Genomic DNA, 16,628 nt, shown 5'->3' with positions numbered 1-16,628 from the left:
CAGAGCGCCTTGGGCAATGGAAGAAGGAAAAAAAGGTGGGGGGCCGTTTAGGTTTTTTAAGGGCTGTCAGAAACTCAATCTGTGAGCTGTCAGCAGCCTGGACCCATTCCCCCCGCCTCCCCCTGCCTTCACCCCACCTACTGCTGCAAGTGACTGACGGATTCATACGGAGGCTTGTCAACCCGTCTTTAAACATCAAGCCAGCGGGTAAACCAAGCCCAATGTAAATTAATTCTTGTCTTACGGGCCCCCCTTTCTCTGTCCCCATGAATATTTCATGGCGGGCAGCATAAATATTAATTCTAATAGCTCTGCACAGTGGTTATTATTTCTGTTTTATGACAAATATTCATAAAATATTCAGGACCCTTTTTTAGAACATTTACACACTTGATTGTGAAATTTTCCAGCTTCCTGGGGACACAGTAAACATATTGGGGTTCTCTTGATGGACTTTTTTCTCTCTTAATTAATACTATGCCACATTAATATTTAATAAGATTTAGTTTTCTTTTCCCCAGAAGTGAACCCTATTACATTTGAGGATTTATTTGACAGTATTTAAACAGGGAATTTTTATTCCCTATTATGAAATTGGTTTCCTTTGACACATATATAAAATGGCACATTGTAATCTATTCTTTTATTCCCTCCCCTTGCCCCCAAATCATACACTTTTAGGTGTCGGTTCTTTTATTTATTTTATTTTATATAACAAATATCCTACCCACAGCAAAAGTTAGTGTTTAAATGATGGGGGGGGGAGCTGAATGTAATATTTCATAATAGCTTTTAAGCTTAAACACCATTTACTGTAAATTTGATTCCATTTATTCAAAAGGAAGAAAAGATTAGCTTTCCATGTTAGGAGCAGCAGGTACTAGAGAAAAGCTGCAGACAGGTAGCAAACACATCAGTTGTGGTATGAGTTTGCTAGTGCTTAACCCTGGAGTTCTTGCTCCGCTCAAAATTTGCTCTGCAGAATCTAGTTACTGTAAGAAGGGTTGCAAGCCTGTAAGGAAACACGGCTGCATTTGGGGGAGCGGATTTAGGTTCCTGACCTCGGGCCTCTGGAGCTGCAGAGGCTTTCGATTACTGAGACTGAGTTTGATTAACCTTACAGATAGTGGAAATTGTGCCAGCCGCATTACTTTAAAGCAGTGCCTGCTGCCATCTTATTCTGTGATTCATAAAGCACCGCTGGAATGAACTCCAGGGGAAATGCAAAGATGCTGGAATAACAGCTGAGAGTAAGAAGGAGGCAAAGAATAAAAATGAGGGGAGAAATGTAAAGCAGTTTTGCAGGGAGGTACTAAGGCATCCAGGGCACTGATTAGGTATGGAAAGAGTTAACATTGCCTTCTCAAAAGAAGCTTTAAAAATGCATTGAAGGCCCTACAATGAAAACATTTCCTCCGCAGATGTGTGCTTTTCACTGTGCTTATGTAACATTTGCACAGCAGCTAGTTCTTCAGACCACTGTCGGGTGGAATGGCTCTGGCTGCCAAGGCCTGGGCTTCCTCGCTGGTGTAAATCCGCCTGACGCCGGTGGAGCTGCTTTGCTTTATCCCAGCTCGAGATCCAGCCCATTGTTCTGCAAAACAGGCAGACAGGGCTACCCAGCGAGGCAGCGCCTGCTCCCGGAGCGAAGCTGCTGTGGTACCCGCTGAGATGCTGCTGAGCTACCAGGCTGGTGGGGTGGGACACGGGAGGGACCCTGCCACCTCGGCTGCTGGGCTGTCGGAGGCTGAGCATGTCCAACTGGGGGATGGAAAGTGCCTACTGGCGTCATTACCCTGCACTGCTGGCAAGGGGAACATCTGCAGCTATGGAGGAGGATGTTCATCTTCCTCCCCTGGCCAGAAGCTGCGTACTGGGAATAGTGCCCCACTTAGCTGCCTTTTGTAGTTATTTGACAGAAATGCAGCCATTTGAAAAGAAGGATTCAGTGTCTGGAAACGGCTTGTCATCAAATGAATTATTATGGGAGCTCAATGAGCAAAACACTTATGCCAATTAACCTGTATTTTAGAGTTTATGCAATCTATTTTCCCTTATGGTCAAAACCTTGAGGGTGAAATTACTTCCCAAAATAGAAACAAGCATCTTTCATCAAAAGATATCCCAGAACTTCAAAGACATTAGTGAATTAAGCCTCTCAACAGCTCCTTCTATAGATAAGAGATAGGGATCATTTCATCCATTACAGTGAGGTGCAAAGTCAGTGTTTAGGATAGGAAGGAAACAAAGATTCATGTCCAGGTTGTGGTGCGGCCTCCGAAGAACGTTTCTAGCCTGTGTACCTCTGGGCAAAATACATGGTTTATAGCTGCACTGAGAGAAACCTAAACAACATGGGGAAAAGATAGATGGGATCTATTTAATCCATTTAATTTCTAAGAGGGGATTTGGGATGCTGAGTGTAATTATGGAACTATAATGTGGTCAGGATCCCGTGGCTGAGCCCCTTATTCTTGAGCCAAGGTTTCAGGTTTGAGGTGTGGCTACTACAAGAAAGGGAACGCTCCTTAGAGGAACCGATTAATGCAAGTCAGATACCTTGAAATAAAAAAATCAGTATGATAAGATGATCTGGGTTTTAGCTGAGAGTAGTCGCTTGGATTCAAATCCAAACTTCCTTGTACCCTTCAGCTTGAACCAGTAACTTGGTTTGCCATATTGCTTTTGATAACTCAAGGGTGCCACCTGAGAAAAAGCACTTTTTGCAATGCAGACTTTTTCTTGTATCTTGGCCAAGTTTGCCTGGCTTATTGTCCTTGTATGATCCAGCAGAAGTTTGTACAGTTTTAGACATTGACATTTTTAAAACCAAAAAATGGGGTCAGTTTTAGCAATGGGTTCTACAATTTAGCCAGATCCAGGAGGGTTGCTAGAGATGGTACTTGTGTCTCTGCTGATTCAGTCCATAACGCCCCCAAGGCTTTTCATCATTTTGTGAGAGCTGAGTTACTTTCTTCTCTGCCTGCTTTGGCTTTGTTTTAGGAACCAAAGGAGAAGTTTACATTTGTGCCAATGATCACGTAAGGATTTTACCTGTGGAAGCTTTTCAGAGAGTTACAGCATCCATACACTTTAACAGCCTCGTCTGGTTTTCAGCTTTATATCTCAATTATGAAAATTGTAGCCATTGCGTTGCCAGAACTAAGTCCTCCAGGAGAGTTATTTTCCCAGGGGAATTGTGCCATAGCGACAGATAACGGACTGATATCTCCATATTGTGTAGCATGTACTGTGCCTTATCAAAGGCTCCATTTTCCAGCCTTGATTTGACATTTTCTATTTGTCTGCCTGGAAAAGAGGGTAAGTTTGGTTCCCTTCCTCTCCTTCCTCCCCTCTTTCACTCTCTCTCTCTCATTCTCTTTCCCTTTCTCTTTCGCTCTGATTTAGCTGGGATTCTGTCAAAGTTCTGACAGTAAAGTTTGCTGTAACTTCGAGATCAGACAGGAATCTGATCTTCACGTTCCTTTTTTGAAGCAGACTGATGTGGTACGTTGTAAACTGCCAGGAGCACTTGCTAATTTAGTAGTTAATGACAGTCACAGAGAGTGTTTTTCTTGCCCCTGGAGAGGTTTTAGACACAGCTGGGGTAGATTTGCCACTATCAATTATGCACAATTTTAAACAAGAATTGGCCAGCAGGGGCCTCTTTTTTTACAGAGTGCAGAGTGTGAAGAATGGGAATATGGCAGCTGGTACCTGCCTATGGGGGAGAAGATATATAGGATTCAAGAAAATAAGGAAAAGATTAATAGCCTACTATTTTTAAAGTTGCAGTTTCAACTTAAAAGTTTAAATGCTGCAATAAAAGTGGTCCAGTATTTTTTTTAACTCAAGCATCTTAACTTTATTGCAAAACTTGGTCTGGCCCCAGCATAGCCACAAGCACATCAGTAGTATCTGTTACTGATCCTAGCCTGTTTCTGAAAGCCAGCTGGGGAGTCAGGATTTTGCCTTGGATATAATGCTGCATTCTGATTTCATCCTTAAATGAAGACAAGGTGTGAATGCAATTGGATTTAATGGTGTAGGTCAACTTTCACAGACAGTAATTATACAAAAGGGCTTGGCTTTGGGCTCCACTCCACTAGTGTCAGCCCAGAGCAACTCCGGTTAACGTGCAATGACAAAAATGAGAGTCTGACCTAAGTAAAAAGCTCAGATCTAGAACAGTCAACATCCAGATCGTTCATCCTGGTCAGCCTTGTAAAACAGCTGTTTAAGTTACAGGACCAAAAGCTGTGGAAGGCCATGGCCTATAGGCAGAGCTTTGGTTCTCCTGAGACGTGAAGGCAGCTGGTGAGGCAGTGGAGCCATCCTGGAAGGTCAATACCTGTCTGGGGAGGAGAAGCATCCCTTGATCCCTAGCTTAGTCATATCAGAATTCAAGCACACAACGTGTAGTTTGTTATGGCAACCTTCCTAATTTTTGTGTTATAGATGCTTTGACTCGATGACATTATATCTACAAAGCAGAAAAACCACCACCAAAAAATATTCTCATAAGGACAACCCTCAGCACTGTCAGTTGTAAATAGCTTGGATTAACTAGGTTGTTTGCCATCCAGAACAAATGCATTGGTCAGGATTAGATGAGTACCATCATGTAAGTGAAAAAAACTTCCTTTACCTACCATATGGCTGTTGTGCATTTCTTAAAAGCACTCTCTGTCACAATCAGTCAGGCTTGAAATAAAACTTCTACCACCCCTGTTTTTGCCTGCCGCTTCTCCCTTTGCGAAGGGAAGCCATCAGAATGGCCTGGTGACCTCTAAGATGTTAGAAGACACCATCCAAATAGCCAAATGCTAGAAGTGATTGCAATAGCCTCTGGGAGTACCAGCTGGCTGGTAGCAAAACAGCATTGTATTCCTGCAGGTGGGGGCCCTATATATTTCATTGGCACCCAAAGGTGGGCTGGTTCTCAGAGCAGGGTCTTTGACTAGGTACGCAATGAAGGTGCCATCAACATTATTCCTTTGCTGGAACGGTCTCTCTAACGTGCCTAAAGGCTGTAATAGATGAGTTCAGTGGTTTAAAGTACAGAGGGAAAGAGGCAGGATTCTGACACAAGTTCTTTTTTTTTTTCTTTTAACATTTGCGTTTATGGTTTTATTATTTGTGAAAGCTAGCTGACAGGACCGGACCTTCTCTCACATCTCTCTCCTGGGAGCAAGAACAAAGGAGAGGGAGCAGAGCTTTGCTCATGAAGCACTTGGCTTCGGTCCTGCATCTAGCAGCCGTGTTGCCACTCCATGGTAGTTATGGGGACGTGTCCTCAGAGACCTCAGCTGTGAGACTCTACCAGGTTATACCGACAGCACACCAAACGGTAACTGGATGCTAATGATTTTTGGTTGCCCCTAGGTAGAGTTGAGCCTGTGATACGGGAATGCGGGATTGTCCGTACAGCTCTGGCCAGTCCTCCCCGGTTATGCGCCTGACAATCCTGCTGATTGACGTTGTTCACCTGTTGCAGAGCTGAACTAACAGCTTGCCAGCTCTGAGAGAGAAGCTGTGCTGGATGCTAATCTAGCAGTATAATGTAGTATCCTTTGATATGAGGCTGTGTTTCCTTGCCTCCCTGTCTACCAGTTCTAATGACATCTGTTTCATATTTTCCCTTGATAGAAGTTGTGACACATTACAACATACAAAGCCTGGCTGAGTCCTAAAGCGAGCTTTATGGAGGGTGCATTTATATGAAAAATATTACACTCTGTACGTGAAAGGGGCCAAGCACTGCCTGAATCCAGTACTCACTGGGAGCTGGTCCAGTTGCTGCTCCGAACACTGGACGGAGGCTGTGGAGACAGCCCTGCATCTTATGAGGATTTCAAGGAGAAATCTGACAGAGATGCCACCTGGACGGTTGGAGGTTTGTTACGTGATCATCATTATAGCAGCCTGAGAAAGGGACATGGGGCAAGATGTTGCTCAGGAACACCTTGAGGAGCTGAAGGAGTTGTGTTGTATACCCAAGGCTGCAGAGAGCATGGATGTGTAAATAGGCTTTACTCCCATGAGTAAGCCCCCAGGGTCGCATAATAGACTTTGTGTTGTACGCGTCTCCATCAAAATGATAATAAGCTTTCTAATTGGAAGTATTTTAAGTCTAGCCAGTAGTCCTGTGTTTGTTTTTCCCCTTTATCTTTTTCCTGCTTCTGAACGATTTTAAATTGACAGCGATGGGGAGTGATGTTTTCTCTTATCCGTAGGAGATGTACAGTATGGCAGGGCAAGGCGTCACACCTTCTGCTGGAAGGACCATAAGATTAGGAGTTTGTGCTATTATACTGTATATTCTGTCTGTGCTGTTATACAATACATAGGGGGAAAAGAATCCATATTAGCAGAAATGTCTATACTCTCCCACATCTTCCCCCTACACTTTTCTTTAATGGTGACACCAGACTGGCTAATAAGAAGCATCTTGTATAAAAAAGAAGGGAATCTCAGACAAGGCTTTCAGAGTTCATTTTGTTGGCAGCTTTTTAAGTGGAGTTTTTTAGGCTCTTCTGTTTCAAACACCATAATATTTTTTGAGCTAGTAACCGTGAATTACGACAAGCTTTCTTGATATGCCAGGTTATAATCCTTTAGTGTTTTTGTTTATTTCAGAATATAATAGGAAGCCGTATCAATTATCATGACTGTATAAATGTTGTTCCTCTCTGCTAGAATATTCATCTTGAGATACATCATCAGATGTTACCTGTTCTGACAATCACGTTTCTGTGCCATTGTTGGGCAACAGAAACAAAGAAAAACAAAATGTTAAGAGTGTAAGGGATAAAAGAGTGTTGAAACTGTTGTTCTTTTCCTGTCTTTGGAACCTCCGAGATCTTGAATGTTTTATTCCTGGCTGTTATTTTGTTACCACAATGTGAATAGAAGTCATTATCTGTAAACATTTGAAAAGAGGAATGATTTTCATAACTTTAAATCCTACAAAGGATTGTAGTAATCTGTTATGTGCATGCCAAGGTAAAGCTCAGCCTTTCATCTGGTCTGATCCCACCCCGTCAGTATAAAATGTTCCTTTGGTGAATGTCTAAAGCATACAGTATCTTCTGCGAGAGGCAGACAGAAGTGAAAAGAGGAAGGCTAGCCTTTAAGGCAGCAGCAGCAGAAGGTGCATTACAAAGAAAGGTGCATTTACAGCCTTCAGAATTTGTTTGGTTGGTAAAAGTTTATTTCCATAAGTTTTCAAAGGAAGCCTTGTTCCTGGTTTCGCTTTGAAAGAATTGTTAAAGTCGATCCCTGTCCAGCCCAGGGACTCATGTCACCCATCCGCAGCAGCGTGGTGAGAACTTTCTGCTGAGGAGTTTGGAACTAGAATATAAAATTAACAGAATGATTATAATGAACTGACAAGGAAGGGCGACTTTGGGGTGGGGACAATAGTTTGTACAACAGTATAATGTGACTGGGGTTGATAGTGATAGCTATTTTCTGGTTCAGCATCCTTGATTCAAATCAGGGCTCTTGCGTAAATTGTGTGAAATAAATTGGCACTCCATTCTCTGGTGAAAAGCTCTTTGTAGCAATAACCCACACTGACTTTTTAAGATGCTGAACAATGTCTTGTTCAAACTCAATGGGAACTGCGGATATTAATTTTAAAATCACGCATTAATGTTTCCTTTCTTAGCAGTCTAAGACAAAGGCTAATTGTCAGGTGGTTTCACATACTGAACCACTTTTTATGTCCTAGCGCTGGTGACTGCAGATTAATGCTGGTGGAAGGGACAGGGAATTGTCAGCATCATAACGTGGCATGAACTAAGTCTTATCACTCGCTCTGCTTTAAAGGATGCACGATAGCAGTAGGAGACAGGAGGACTCACACTTTGGGACCGTGTGGGGAGGCAAGGGTGAAAGAAGTGAAGGGGGCTAAAACAGCAAGGGGGAAAACCCCTTTTACGGGCACTAAGTCATATAGTGCTGTCACGAGGGAAGAATGCATAGTGTTGGCAGGGGAGCTTTTTTCCTGTCCTTGGCAGGGACAGCAGCAGTTTTCTGTTTCCCTTTTGCAGAAAGTCGTTGGGAATGGATTTGCTAGTTCCACTGAGCAGCTGAATCCAGGGAAAGTTGCGAGGTCCCTGCTGGATCGTGAGTGGGATATAACGCACCTTTGCTGATAGCAGCTCCAGGTGCGGTTCAGTCCCTGCTGTCCACACTGCACCGCGCGCGAGGCCCTGTCAGTGTGCCCAGCACTGTGCGTATTACGTATCAAAGGGCTCCTGCCTCGATGAGCTTGGAGGCTAAGTAAGACGTGAGAAGAAGCAGCAGAGAACAGAGGTGCCGTGCATATGCTAATCTTGCATGATTGGCAATCTCGAGCGGTGCTGTCATTTCCATGTCTGTGTGTGCCCTTCCTTTAGGGTAAGGATTAACTCATACTCGGAAGGTCGCAAGTGCTGTTCGCAGGATGTTAATGCTGTTAATTATGATGTTCTCCATAGGGTATTCTTCTTCAGTCTCTCCTATGAGTCCGTCATGCAACGTCTGTCTCAACGGAGGATTGATCCAGTCACTGGGGAAAGGTTAGCATTGATGTCTCATGTTTGACAATTTTTAAGTCTGTCAGTGAGATGAAAGTGTCAGATAGACTTCACAGAAATCTAAAGAAACTCAGGAATATTGTACTCTTGCTTAGGGATTCCTTAAAAGAAAGGTTAAAAATTTCATAGCTACTCAAGTACCAACCTACCTACCTGCTGCAGCAAGGTCCTAGTCTCAGAATAGTGCATTTTAAAATCCCTGAGACGAAAATCTACAGTAGCGGTAGCTCAGTTCTTAACATATTAATGGTAACTAAATTGGTTGGTAAAATAATGCTGAGGGAATATGTCTGAAACCTAGCCTAAATACAGATGGTTTTCACCCATTCCCATAGGAATTTTGAAAGCTTTCCAGCTGGAGAAGAGGAAATTTTGCTGCATTTTACTTCCCCAGCTCCCGTGATGGTTCTGTGTACTGAGAGACGTTAATACATTTCTCGCTCGGCAGAGCAAACATGTTTGAGTCACTGCAAGGTTTGGTTCTCAAACGTGGCAGTTCATCTCACTGGCAGTCACATCACCTTGTTTCATCAGTGACCTTCAGGTTTGCTCTCTCTTCCACCCTTGTTTTCAGGGGAAAAGTAACAGTGAAATATCTTCCTAAACACCTGGTGGATTTGGTGCTGGATTTGCAACTTTTGCTTGTGGTCTATTTTTATGATTATGTATCAAATAAATAATTCCCCACTCTTAAATTGTAAAACACCATTTTACTCTTTCTAATATTTCAGTGCATCCTATTGAATCAAAGACAAATACTGAACTCTCAAAAATTAAGGCCACAACTATTGGACTTGTGTCAACGTGATACATGATTATTCAGACATTTCACTCTAGGTGCAACATTAATTTGCGACAGCAACAGTGATTTGCCATAACTGTTTTCTTTGTTTTAGTCATAAGTGATGCAGTTGTTCAGAAGAAATTAACAGCGTGAAGGAAATCATTCACACATCTTTGCATTTCTTACCGTTAGGATTAGCCTGTTCAGTATCTGCTCCAGTTGGCACGCTTTCTTCTTCCAAAGTCTGTGTTTTATTCTTTCCAAATTCATTGTGAATTGAATTGTTTTAAATGCTGTATCTAATCCTCAGTGTGATGTTAAACCTGCACCACTGGCTACAGTGTGGTGAAGAGGGTGGCCTTCAGCTGTGCTCTCTAAATAATCCTAACATGCAGTGAGCACTGTGTTCACCTCATCGTGTCAGCTGGAACTACAGTGCAGTTCTGTGCAGACACAGAAACTCTGTTTCTCTCTTTGTTTTGTTTTGTTTTTTTAATATGTCTCAGCAGCTTCAGAAAATTTGGCTTTAGAGGAAGAGAGCTAAATTGTTTTTGTGTTAGGGCACAGGAGACATTTCAGCAAGATAGTGTTACTGTGGCAGCAGATTTAAATACCTGTTTGCAAGAGAGCTTTTAGCAATTGTTGGAAGCCTTTGACAGTATAGAAACATTGTCAAAGTACTTCTTGGTCTCAGCTGCAGACTGAGCTGGACCACGGCACTGCTGCTGGGCTCTGGTGATGAACACAATCCTCTGAGTTGCTGGAGACTGCTCACTAGATGAGTGAACCCACAACTGTGAACTTAGCCAAGCCAAATTCTGGCATTTTGGAAGTTAGAAATAACTAAAGTTTAGCGCAAAGTGAATTAGCCTTTTATCCTCAGCGATCGTAAAAAGATATTGAGAATTATATTCTACTTGGTATCCTCCCAGAACCAGAGACTGGGGTAGGGTATTGGTGTTAACTTCTTCCAGTGACCTTTAGTACTAACAATATTAAACCTACTAATAGTGGGTTATCCAGAGGGAAAACATATCTGTGTTTCGAGCTCGACGTTGTGGTGGTTTAGAGTTTGTGCTGAATGAGGCTTGCGCTTCAGTCACCCTTATGCCATTTGCTGGAAGCACTCAGGTATATGCTCGCTGAAAGGAAATACTTACCAAAATGTAGCATTGGCAATACCAGCCCTGTTGCTGGCCTTTTGAATCTCAGCAGGGAAGTCCCCAGCGCCTGAGACCCTTAAACACATTTTAAGATACAGGTGCTTCAGTGGTGCTTGGACATAGGGCTGTGTTTGGACTCATTACTTCAATGCAGAGAGAGCACTCAAAGTTTGGAAGTTTTTTTCTGACTAATGCCTACCGTCAGCATAACAGTAAATCACAGCAAAGATTTTTAATGGACTCTAAGGGTTAAGGTTAGGGTTTTTTAGATACAAGACTGGGAATCAAAAATTACAAGTAAAATGTGTATTGCCTTGGGATCGGATCTGGGTCAGATATAGAAATGTTTCTCAGCCTGGATTATTGGGCAGAGAATAGAGATTTCTCTGTTTGCACCTTGTGTGAGGTATATAAACACCAGCAATGGTCTCTGCGGGACAGGTCAAGAGAAACTCTTGGCTTTCAGGTATCTGGGATTCTTGAGAGCAGGAATACCAAATAACTTACCCTGAAACTTCCAGTCATCATTTTGAAACCCTGTCCTAGAAAGAGGCACTTCCAGGGACCTTGGATAAGCAAAAGCATAGGAGTTTGTTAGGCAATGGCTGCTGTGTCTCCAGCTCGAGCTGAAGTGGTGGCATTTGTATCTCATCTCTAGATATCACATTACATTCAGACCAGCTCCAGCGCTGGAGATCCAAGCCCGTCTCAGGCAGCACCCTAAAGACAAGGAAGAAAATATTGAGATGCGCCTGGAAACCTATTACAGACATGCCAAGGAACTGGAAGAGTTTTATGAAGATGCCTTTTACGTCAATGCTGACCAAGACCCTCAAGTTGTCTTTGAGTTTATAGAAAGCTGTATCATTAAGCCCCTTCCACGTAGGTTCTGACCTAGGGAAAAAGTTGTTTGGGCTTGTTTGGCGTACATCATGAAATTATTATTTCAGTTGTAGATTGCAATATGAACAAAAAAATTAAAAGGCTTATAATTAATAAGGGTGATTTCTTGAAATCTCTTACATGGACAGTTGGTTTTAAACTTCCCTCTGCGGTGTTTGCAGTCCTATCGCTGAAAGGGCAGGTTTTTGAAAGAGACCTGGAATTCAACCAAGCTCCGTCCAGGCTGGGTGTTGTAATGAGAGTAAGAAACCATCCTTCACAGGGAAAATTTTAGTTGGCTTGAGATTTTTGTTTTGTGATCCAAGCTATGAAGGCCTGCGGTCATGAAGTTCATGTGCTTAATTTACATACCTTTTTCTGATTTTGTGATTCAGCGAATGACAGATTTGTCTTAACCATGTAACCCCAGTGTAGCCAATTTGGAATATTAAAGCTATTAGATGAGTTTGTGTCTTAATTCACTCAGTACTCTCCATCAAAACTACCCTGGCACCACTGTCTGCTTCCCTGTGACAGCCTGCTGTCAGCAAACACATATGTGAAGGGAATAACGGAGCTTGCAGCTCAGTGGTGCACTTCCCCCAGGGACAACAGCAGTGTTTTATACCCAGGAGACAGACATTTTCACTCCTGTGTTAACTCAGCTTGCTTAAAGTTCTCACAAAACAGCTGGACAGTCACTCTGCTGATGCACCAGCCTTCCCGTCACCCTGGCCTAACCTTGCAGCTGGGCAGGCTCACAGAAGGACTCAGAACAACTGGAAATAACACCTAGAGCCACAGAAAACAGGTTGCAGTTTCATCACATTCAGAGCCCAATTAAGGATGTAATGAGCCTCAGGAGCAGCGAGGTTACTAAATTGTGTTTTCCTGGTGGAGGGAGGCTCTCAGCTTGTGCCAGAGGCTTTTCTGCAGCAGCCCCCCCCGGCCTTATTTCCTGCTGGTGGAGGGCTGCACCTGTGGCTGCCCTAACTTAGCTGCGGCTGGGCAGGTCAGAGGCTGGTATTTTGGCCCTGGCCAGATCAGGTTGCAGGAATGCAGCAGATAAGTCCTTCTTTGCTTGAAGATCCTTGATGAAAGGTATGTTACAGCACTTTCTTATCTACCTCAAACTCTGGCTGTGGAAATCCACATCCTGAATTACTTCTAGATAAAGGGTGTGATTTGTTCTTGTGATTCAGAGAAGCACTGAGTTAGATGCCTTTATTATAGGTTTCCTTTTTTTTCTCCATTCTCCCTTGTGTATGAATGTGAATTCCCTGTGTAAAGATGATACTGAAAGCATTGAAAAGGGAATTGCCTAGGGAACTGGGAGGAGCTTCAACTTTCTCCTCAAAGTCCCTGTGCCTGGGAAGGGGCTGGAAGCGTGTGCTGTCCTTTTTCATGGAGCACAGGCTTCTAGGAGCCTTTTGTTTTCAGATGACTTCTCTGTTCCACATTGCTGTGGATAAGTTTGTCTCTTTGGCTGTCGTTGATCATGTGTGTTCAGGTCTATATAGAGTGCTGCAGGGACATACATGCAAAATTCCCTCCTCGTTCCTGTAGAGTAAATGCAGGTGAAGAGACCCTGGCTATGCAAATGGCTCAAATGGTATTATAATATTTTGGATGATCAGAGTTTAACATCTAACTTTTCAAAACCTGTGAGGGGTTCAGATGAATGGGAAAGTGACTTTCCAGCCTTGAAGGCAGCTTTAAAAATCTTGGAATGCGTTTGTCTGAAACCTTAAAAAATAAATAAATAAAGGTCAAATCCTCTGGCACCAGCAACATGAGTCCAGTCCTCTGTTCCTGGTGTGCTGAGACATTCCAGGCTGCAGCAGTGGCTGCTCCCGCTGCACGGAGCCTGACTGCAAACCCTCCCATAAGGCTGGGCCAGGGCATTTATAACAGTTCTGCCTGTTACAAATGTGCTGTTTGGTAACCTACTTGAGCAGCTGTTTTCTGTGCTATTGCTATAAAGATATGATGTAGCATTCGTGCATAATTGGGAGGCTTTCTATTAATAATACATGGGAAGCTCATCTTGCTAATATCACCTTCATCTGAGTGTTCCTACTAAATATTTTGATAGATGAAATGGATAGAGAATGTATTTAAATACTGTTTGTACTGCAGCTAGGGTACAAAAGGGACAGTGCATCTTTAATTAGACAGGTACATCTGCTTAATTAATTTAGCTGTAAAGCCCTTTTTCCTCTTCATTCTTTCATCTATATGCGGCCGCTATATTAGTTCTGCTCTGCTGGTTCCATAGAAACTGAGAAAAAGAGCTCATCTCATTGAGATGCGCTTGGCATGTCTGGGTACGGAGTCTCGGGTCAATGGTCAGCCCCCAAGGGCTTGCAGCAGGCCTGAAGTGCAGGATGTAAGGGTTAGCAGAACATGCTAATACTCATGTAGAACTCTCCCTCGGAAACAACTAAAACAATTGACATTCATTTAATTACTGTAAATGAAACAGCCCCTGCATCACTTTGCATAGTAAAGCCTGTTAATACCAAAAAGGTTCGGTGGATGGAGGAAGGAATTAGGCTTTTATAATTGGAATGCAACATTTGAAAACCAATTTGGTAACTACGCTTGATTTTATTAGCATCTTATTCTGGCAAAACAAACGTTAAGCAATGAGAAAAACAAGGTAAAGAGGAGGTGCTAACAACACAGCAGGGAACAGACTTTACTTATTTTATAGTGTGCCCAGTTCTGAACTAGACATCTTTTATCACTCTTTTTTCCAAAGACACTTTGCAGAGAGGGCTGTTTGGAGGTTGTGTTACACCCTATATATTATGCTGTTAATTATCTTGTTCAGCAACAAGATGAGTCTGTCCAATTGCTCCACAAGATTTCATGCCCACCTGCTCCAAACGATAGATCCTTCGAGGCGCTGTCATGGAAGGCTGTTTGAACACCTCCAGGCAAACCCCCAATCCTCTAGCACCATCTCGGTGGTTCTTGAAAGAATCCCCTTCCTTCCTCTTTGGTTTCTTGCCTCTCCTTGTAGAGCTTGGGTGCTTCTTGGGTGGTGATGTCAGCACAAAAACCTTGAGCGTAGCTAGTTCTACAACCGTCTGTTCATGAGATGCTGCAGAAACTGTGGGACTGCAGTGATGAAGGGGATGTTTTAGGGCAAAGACATGCCTGGCAGGCTCCTGTGCCTCAGGTCCACTTCCCATTTGTGCAGCTGGAGCCGGATTGATCTTTAGTAGGAACAAACTGGGGTCATCACCCTGTAATTGCCTGTCTGTGTGGAGTAGTCATGAAAACTGAATCTGAAAGGTAGTTTTTGCCCTGTTTGTATGTTCTTACTTGATACAGAAAAGTTTTTCCCCCTCTACAAGCAGGCTGTCCTTGATACCCTCCTTTCTGCAACAAGAACAGTTTGATTCTATGGGAGAAAAGAAAAGGTGGTCAGGCCCCTTTAATCAAAGAAAGTTGGTTAATACAATTTTTCTGGAGCTGGAGTGCTGGCATTCAGTGGCTCAGGAGGCTGGGGAGAGGAGGGGTTCAGGCTGTGCTGGTGAGGAGAGGGGAATGGCTGGGTGGCAGAAAGGCTGTATTAGAGCCCAGGTCCTCTCACAGACTTCACCACCAGTGTTGTGACAGTGGCCAGGTAACTACAAACACTCTTGAGATCATGGTATAAAGATATCTACTGACCTTCTTTACTTCCACTGATAGAGGGCATTTTGCTGACAGACACAGTTACAATATCAGATATTTCAGTTAAGTTCTAGTGACAGTGAATGAGGAAAAGTAAGATTACAGGCTTCAGTTCTCCTTATAAGAAGTTATTCATGACAAAAACTAAATCCTAGCTCTAAGGCATCACAATCCAATCTTGGAAAAAAAAGTGGTAGCGAGATCAGTATAACCATCCAGTCTCTCTGTCGAAACAGATGAAGCATATTTACTGTATCTGGAGTTGTTAGTCTCGTACTGATTTAGGATGTGGTTGCTTACTTTGTACTCAAAATGGAATTAATTACATATATATATATATAAATAAAAATATAAAATTAGCAAAAGTCTTCACAAACAGGAAAAAGTGAATACAAATCAGAAGAGGCAAACATCCTTTCCACACAAATGCCATCTGATTTTACAGGAGACCTGTTAGCCTCAAACAGATATTTAGTGAGGCTGGAGTAGGAAAGAGGTCCAAACATAAAAGTGGTAGGATGAATTGTTGTGGGTTTTCTTGTTCTGGTGTTTTATCACTGACATTGTTCATTCATCTGCTCTCACCTTTCAGAAAAAAAAGTTTAAAAACAAATTACTGTACTACAAAACTCTCTTGTAAGCTAATGTTCTTTTGCCTCCTGACTTTACTGTGCTACCTTGAGAAAGTTAACCCTTATTTATAAGTAAGTAATCAAGGTGTGTATCTGTCTGCTCAGGGTGATAGCAACCACCGTCTTAGAGGCAGAAAGACCTGGTACAAGCGATTGAACGTGACCAGAGCATCGCTTCCCTTGCTAGAAGCACAGAATCAAAACTGCCAGGCAGGTGGGATGCGATAGCTATGGGCAGGGTCTGACTTCTACTCTGTCAGGCTTCACCTGGCTTCAGGGAGAGCTGGACTTGGGCCTCTGCTGAAAGGGTCTCTGTAGCTTCAGTGGCAACTCAGCATGCTTCTTGCCCAGCAAGATAAGGGCGAGGTGAGCTACTTACTACCTAGGAATCCCAAACTGTTAATGCTACAACTGGGAAATTATGGTCTGGATCCACAGAATCTGCTTTTAAAGTACACTTTCAGATTTCCTGCGTCTCCCTTCCTCCATGTATACTGACACAACTGGCTGATGCTCATTTTCACCCCCCAGGTATTTGAATGCTTGTAAGCTAAATTCCTGGTTTGCAAGTTGTCCGTTGCATCTGATGCCTCAGAGTTAAGAGAATGAGGCACATTTGTTACATCCCTCTAGAAAGTCACTTCCTTCTTTTTTCTTCTCTTTATATATAAAATCTTGAAAGATTAAAAGGAAGGGATAATTCTTATCCTTATTTGCTTTGGTCAGCTTAGGCTAAAAGTCATTTATCCTTTTACTCTATGGATGAGCTACAAGGTTACCACAGTAAGAGATCCAGTAAGTGGAGCAGAGGAGCTGCCTATATGCAGTCGCTCTGCACAGTAAAACTCCTTTGAAATAAGCAGTGTCTAGCTGCATCTCTGGACCTATGTTCACC

General features: G+C 42.9%; 1 protein-coding gene across 8 annotated transcripts in view; it reads left to right on the top strand.

The window, feature by feature from the left end:
• AK8 (adenylate kinase 8) overlaps nt 1-16,628 on the top strand; it is a 91,782-nt gene that overhangs the window by 62,141 nt on the left and 13,013 nt on the right. For 4 of the 8 annotated variants that reach the window (XM_064523800.1, XM_026101799.2, XM_026101794.2 and 1 more), the window contains 2 exons: nt 8,487-8,567; nt 11,191-11,880. The exons of 2 other annotated variants lie outside the window; for them this stretch is intronic. In XM_064523800.1, the coding sequence (XP_064379870.1) occupies nt 8,487-8,567; nt 11,191-11,425 (316 nt within the window). In that variant the 3' untranslated portion in view covers nt 11,426-11,880. Of the gene's footprint in view, nt 1-8,486; nt 8,568-8,920; nt 9,281-11,190; nt 11,881-16,628 lie in introns of those variants that run through there. 2 more of the 8 variants (XM_064523803.1, XM_064523801.1) reach the window with 2 other exon arrangements.

The sequence above is a fragment of the Dromaius novaehollandiae genome, chromosome 20, assembly GCF_036370855.1.
Source record: "Dromaius novaehollandiae isolate bDroNov1 chromosome 20, bDroNov1.hap1, whole genome shotgun sequence".
Lineage (NCBI taxonomy): Eukaryota > Metazoa > Chordata > Aves > Casuariiformes > Dromaiidae > Dromaius > Dromaius novaehollandiae.
Note: the sequence above shows the minus strand (reverse complement) of the source record. Positions and strands in the feature narration are given on the sequence as shown.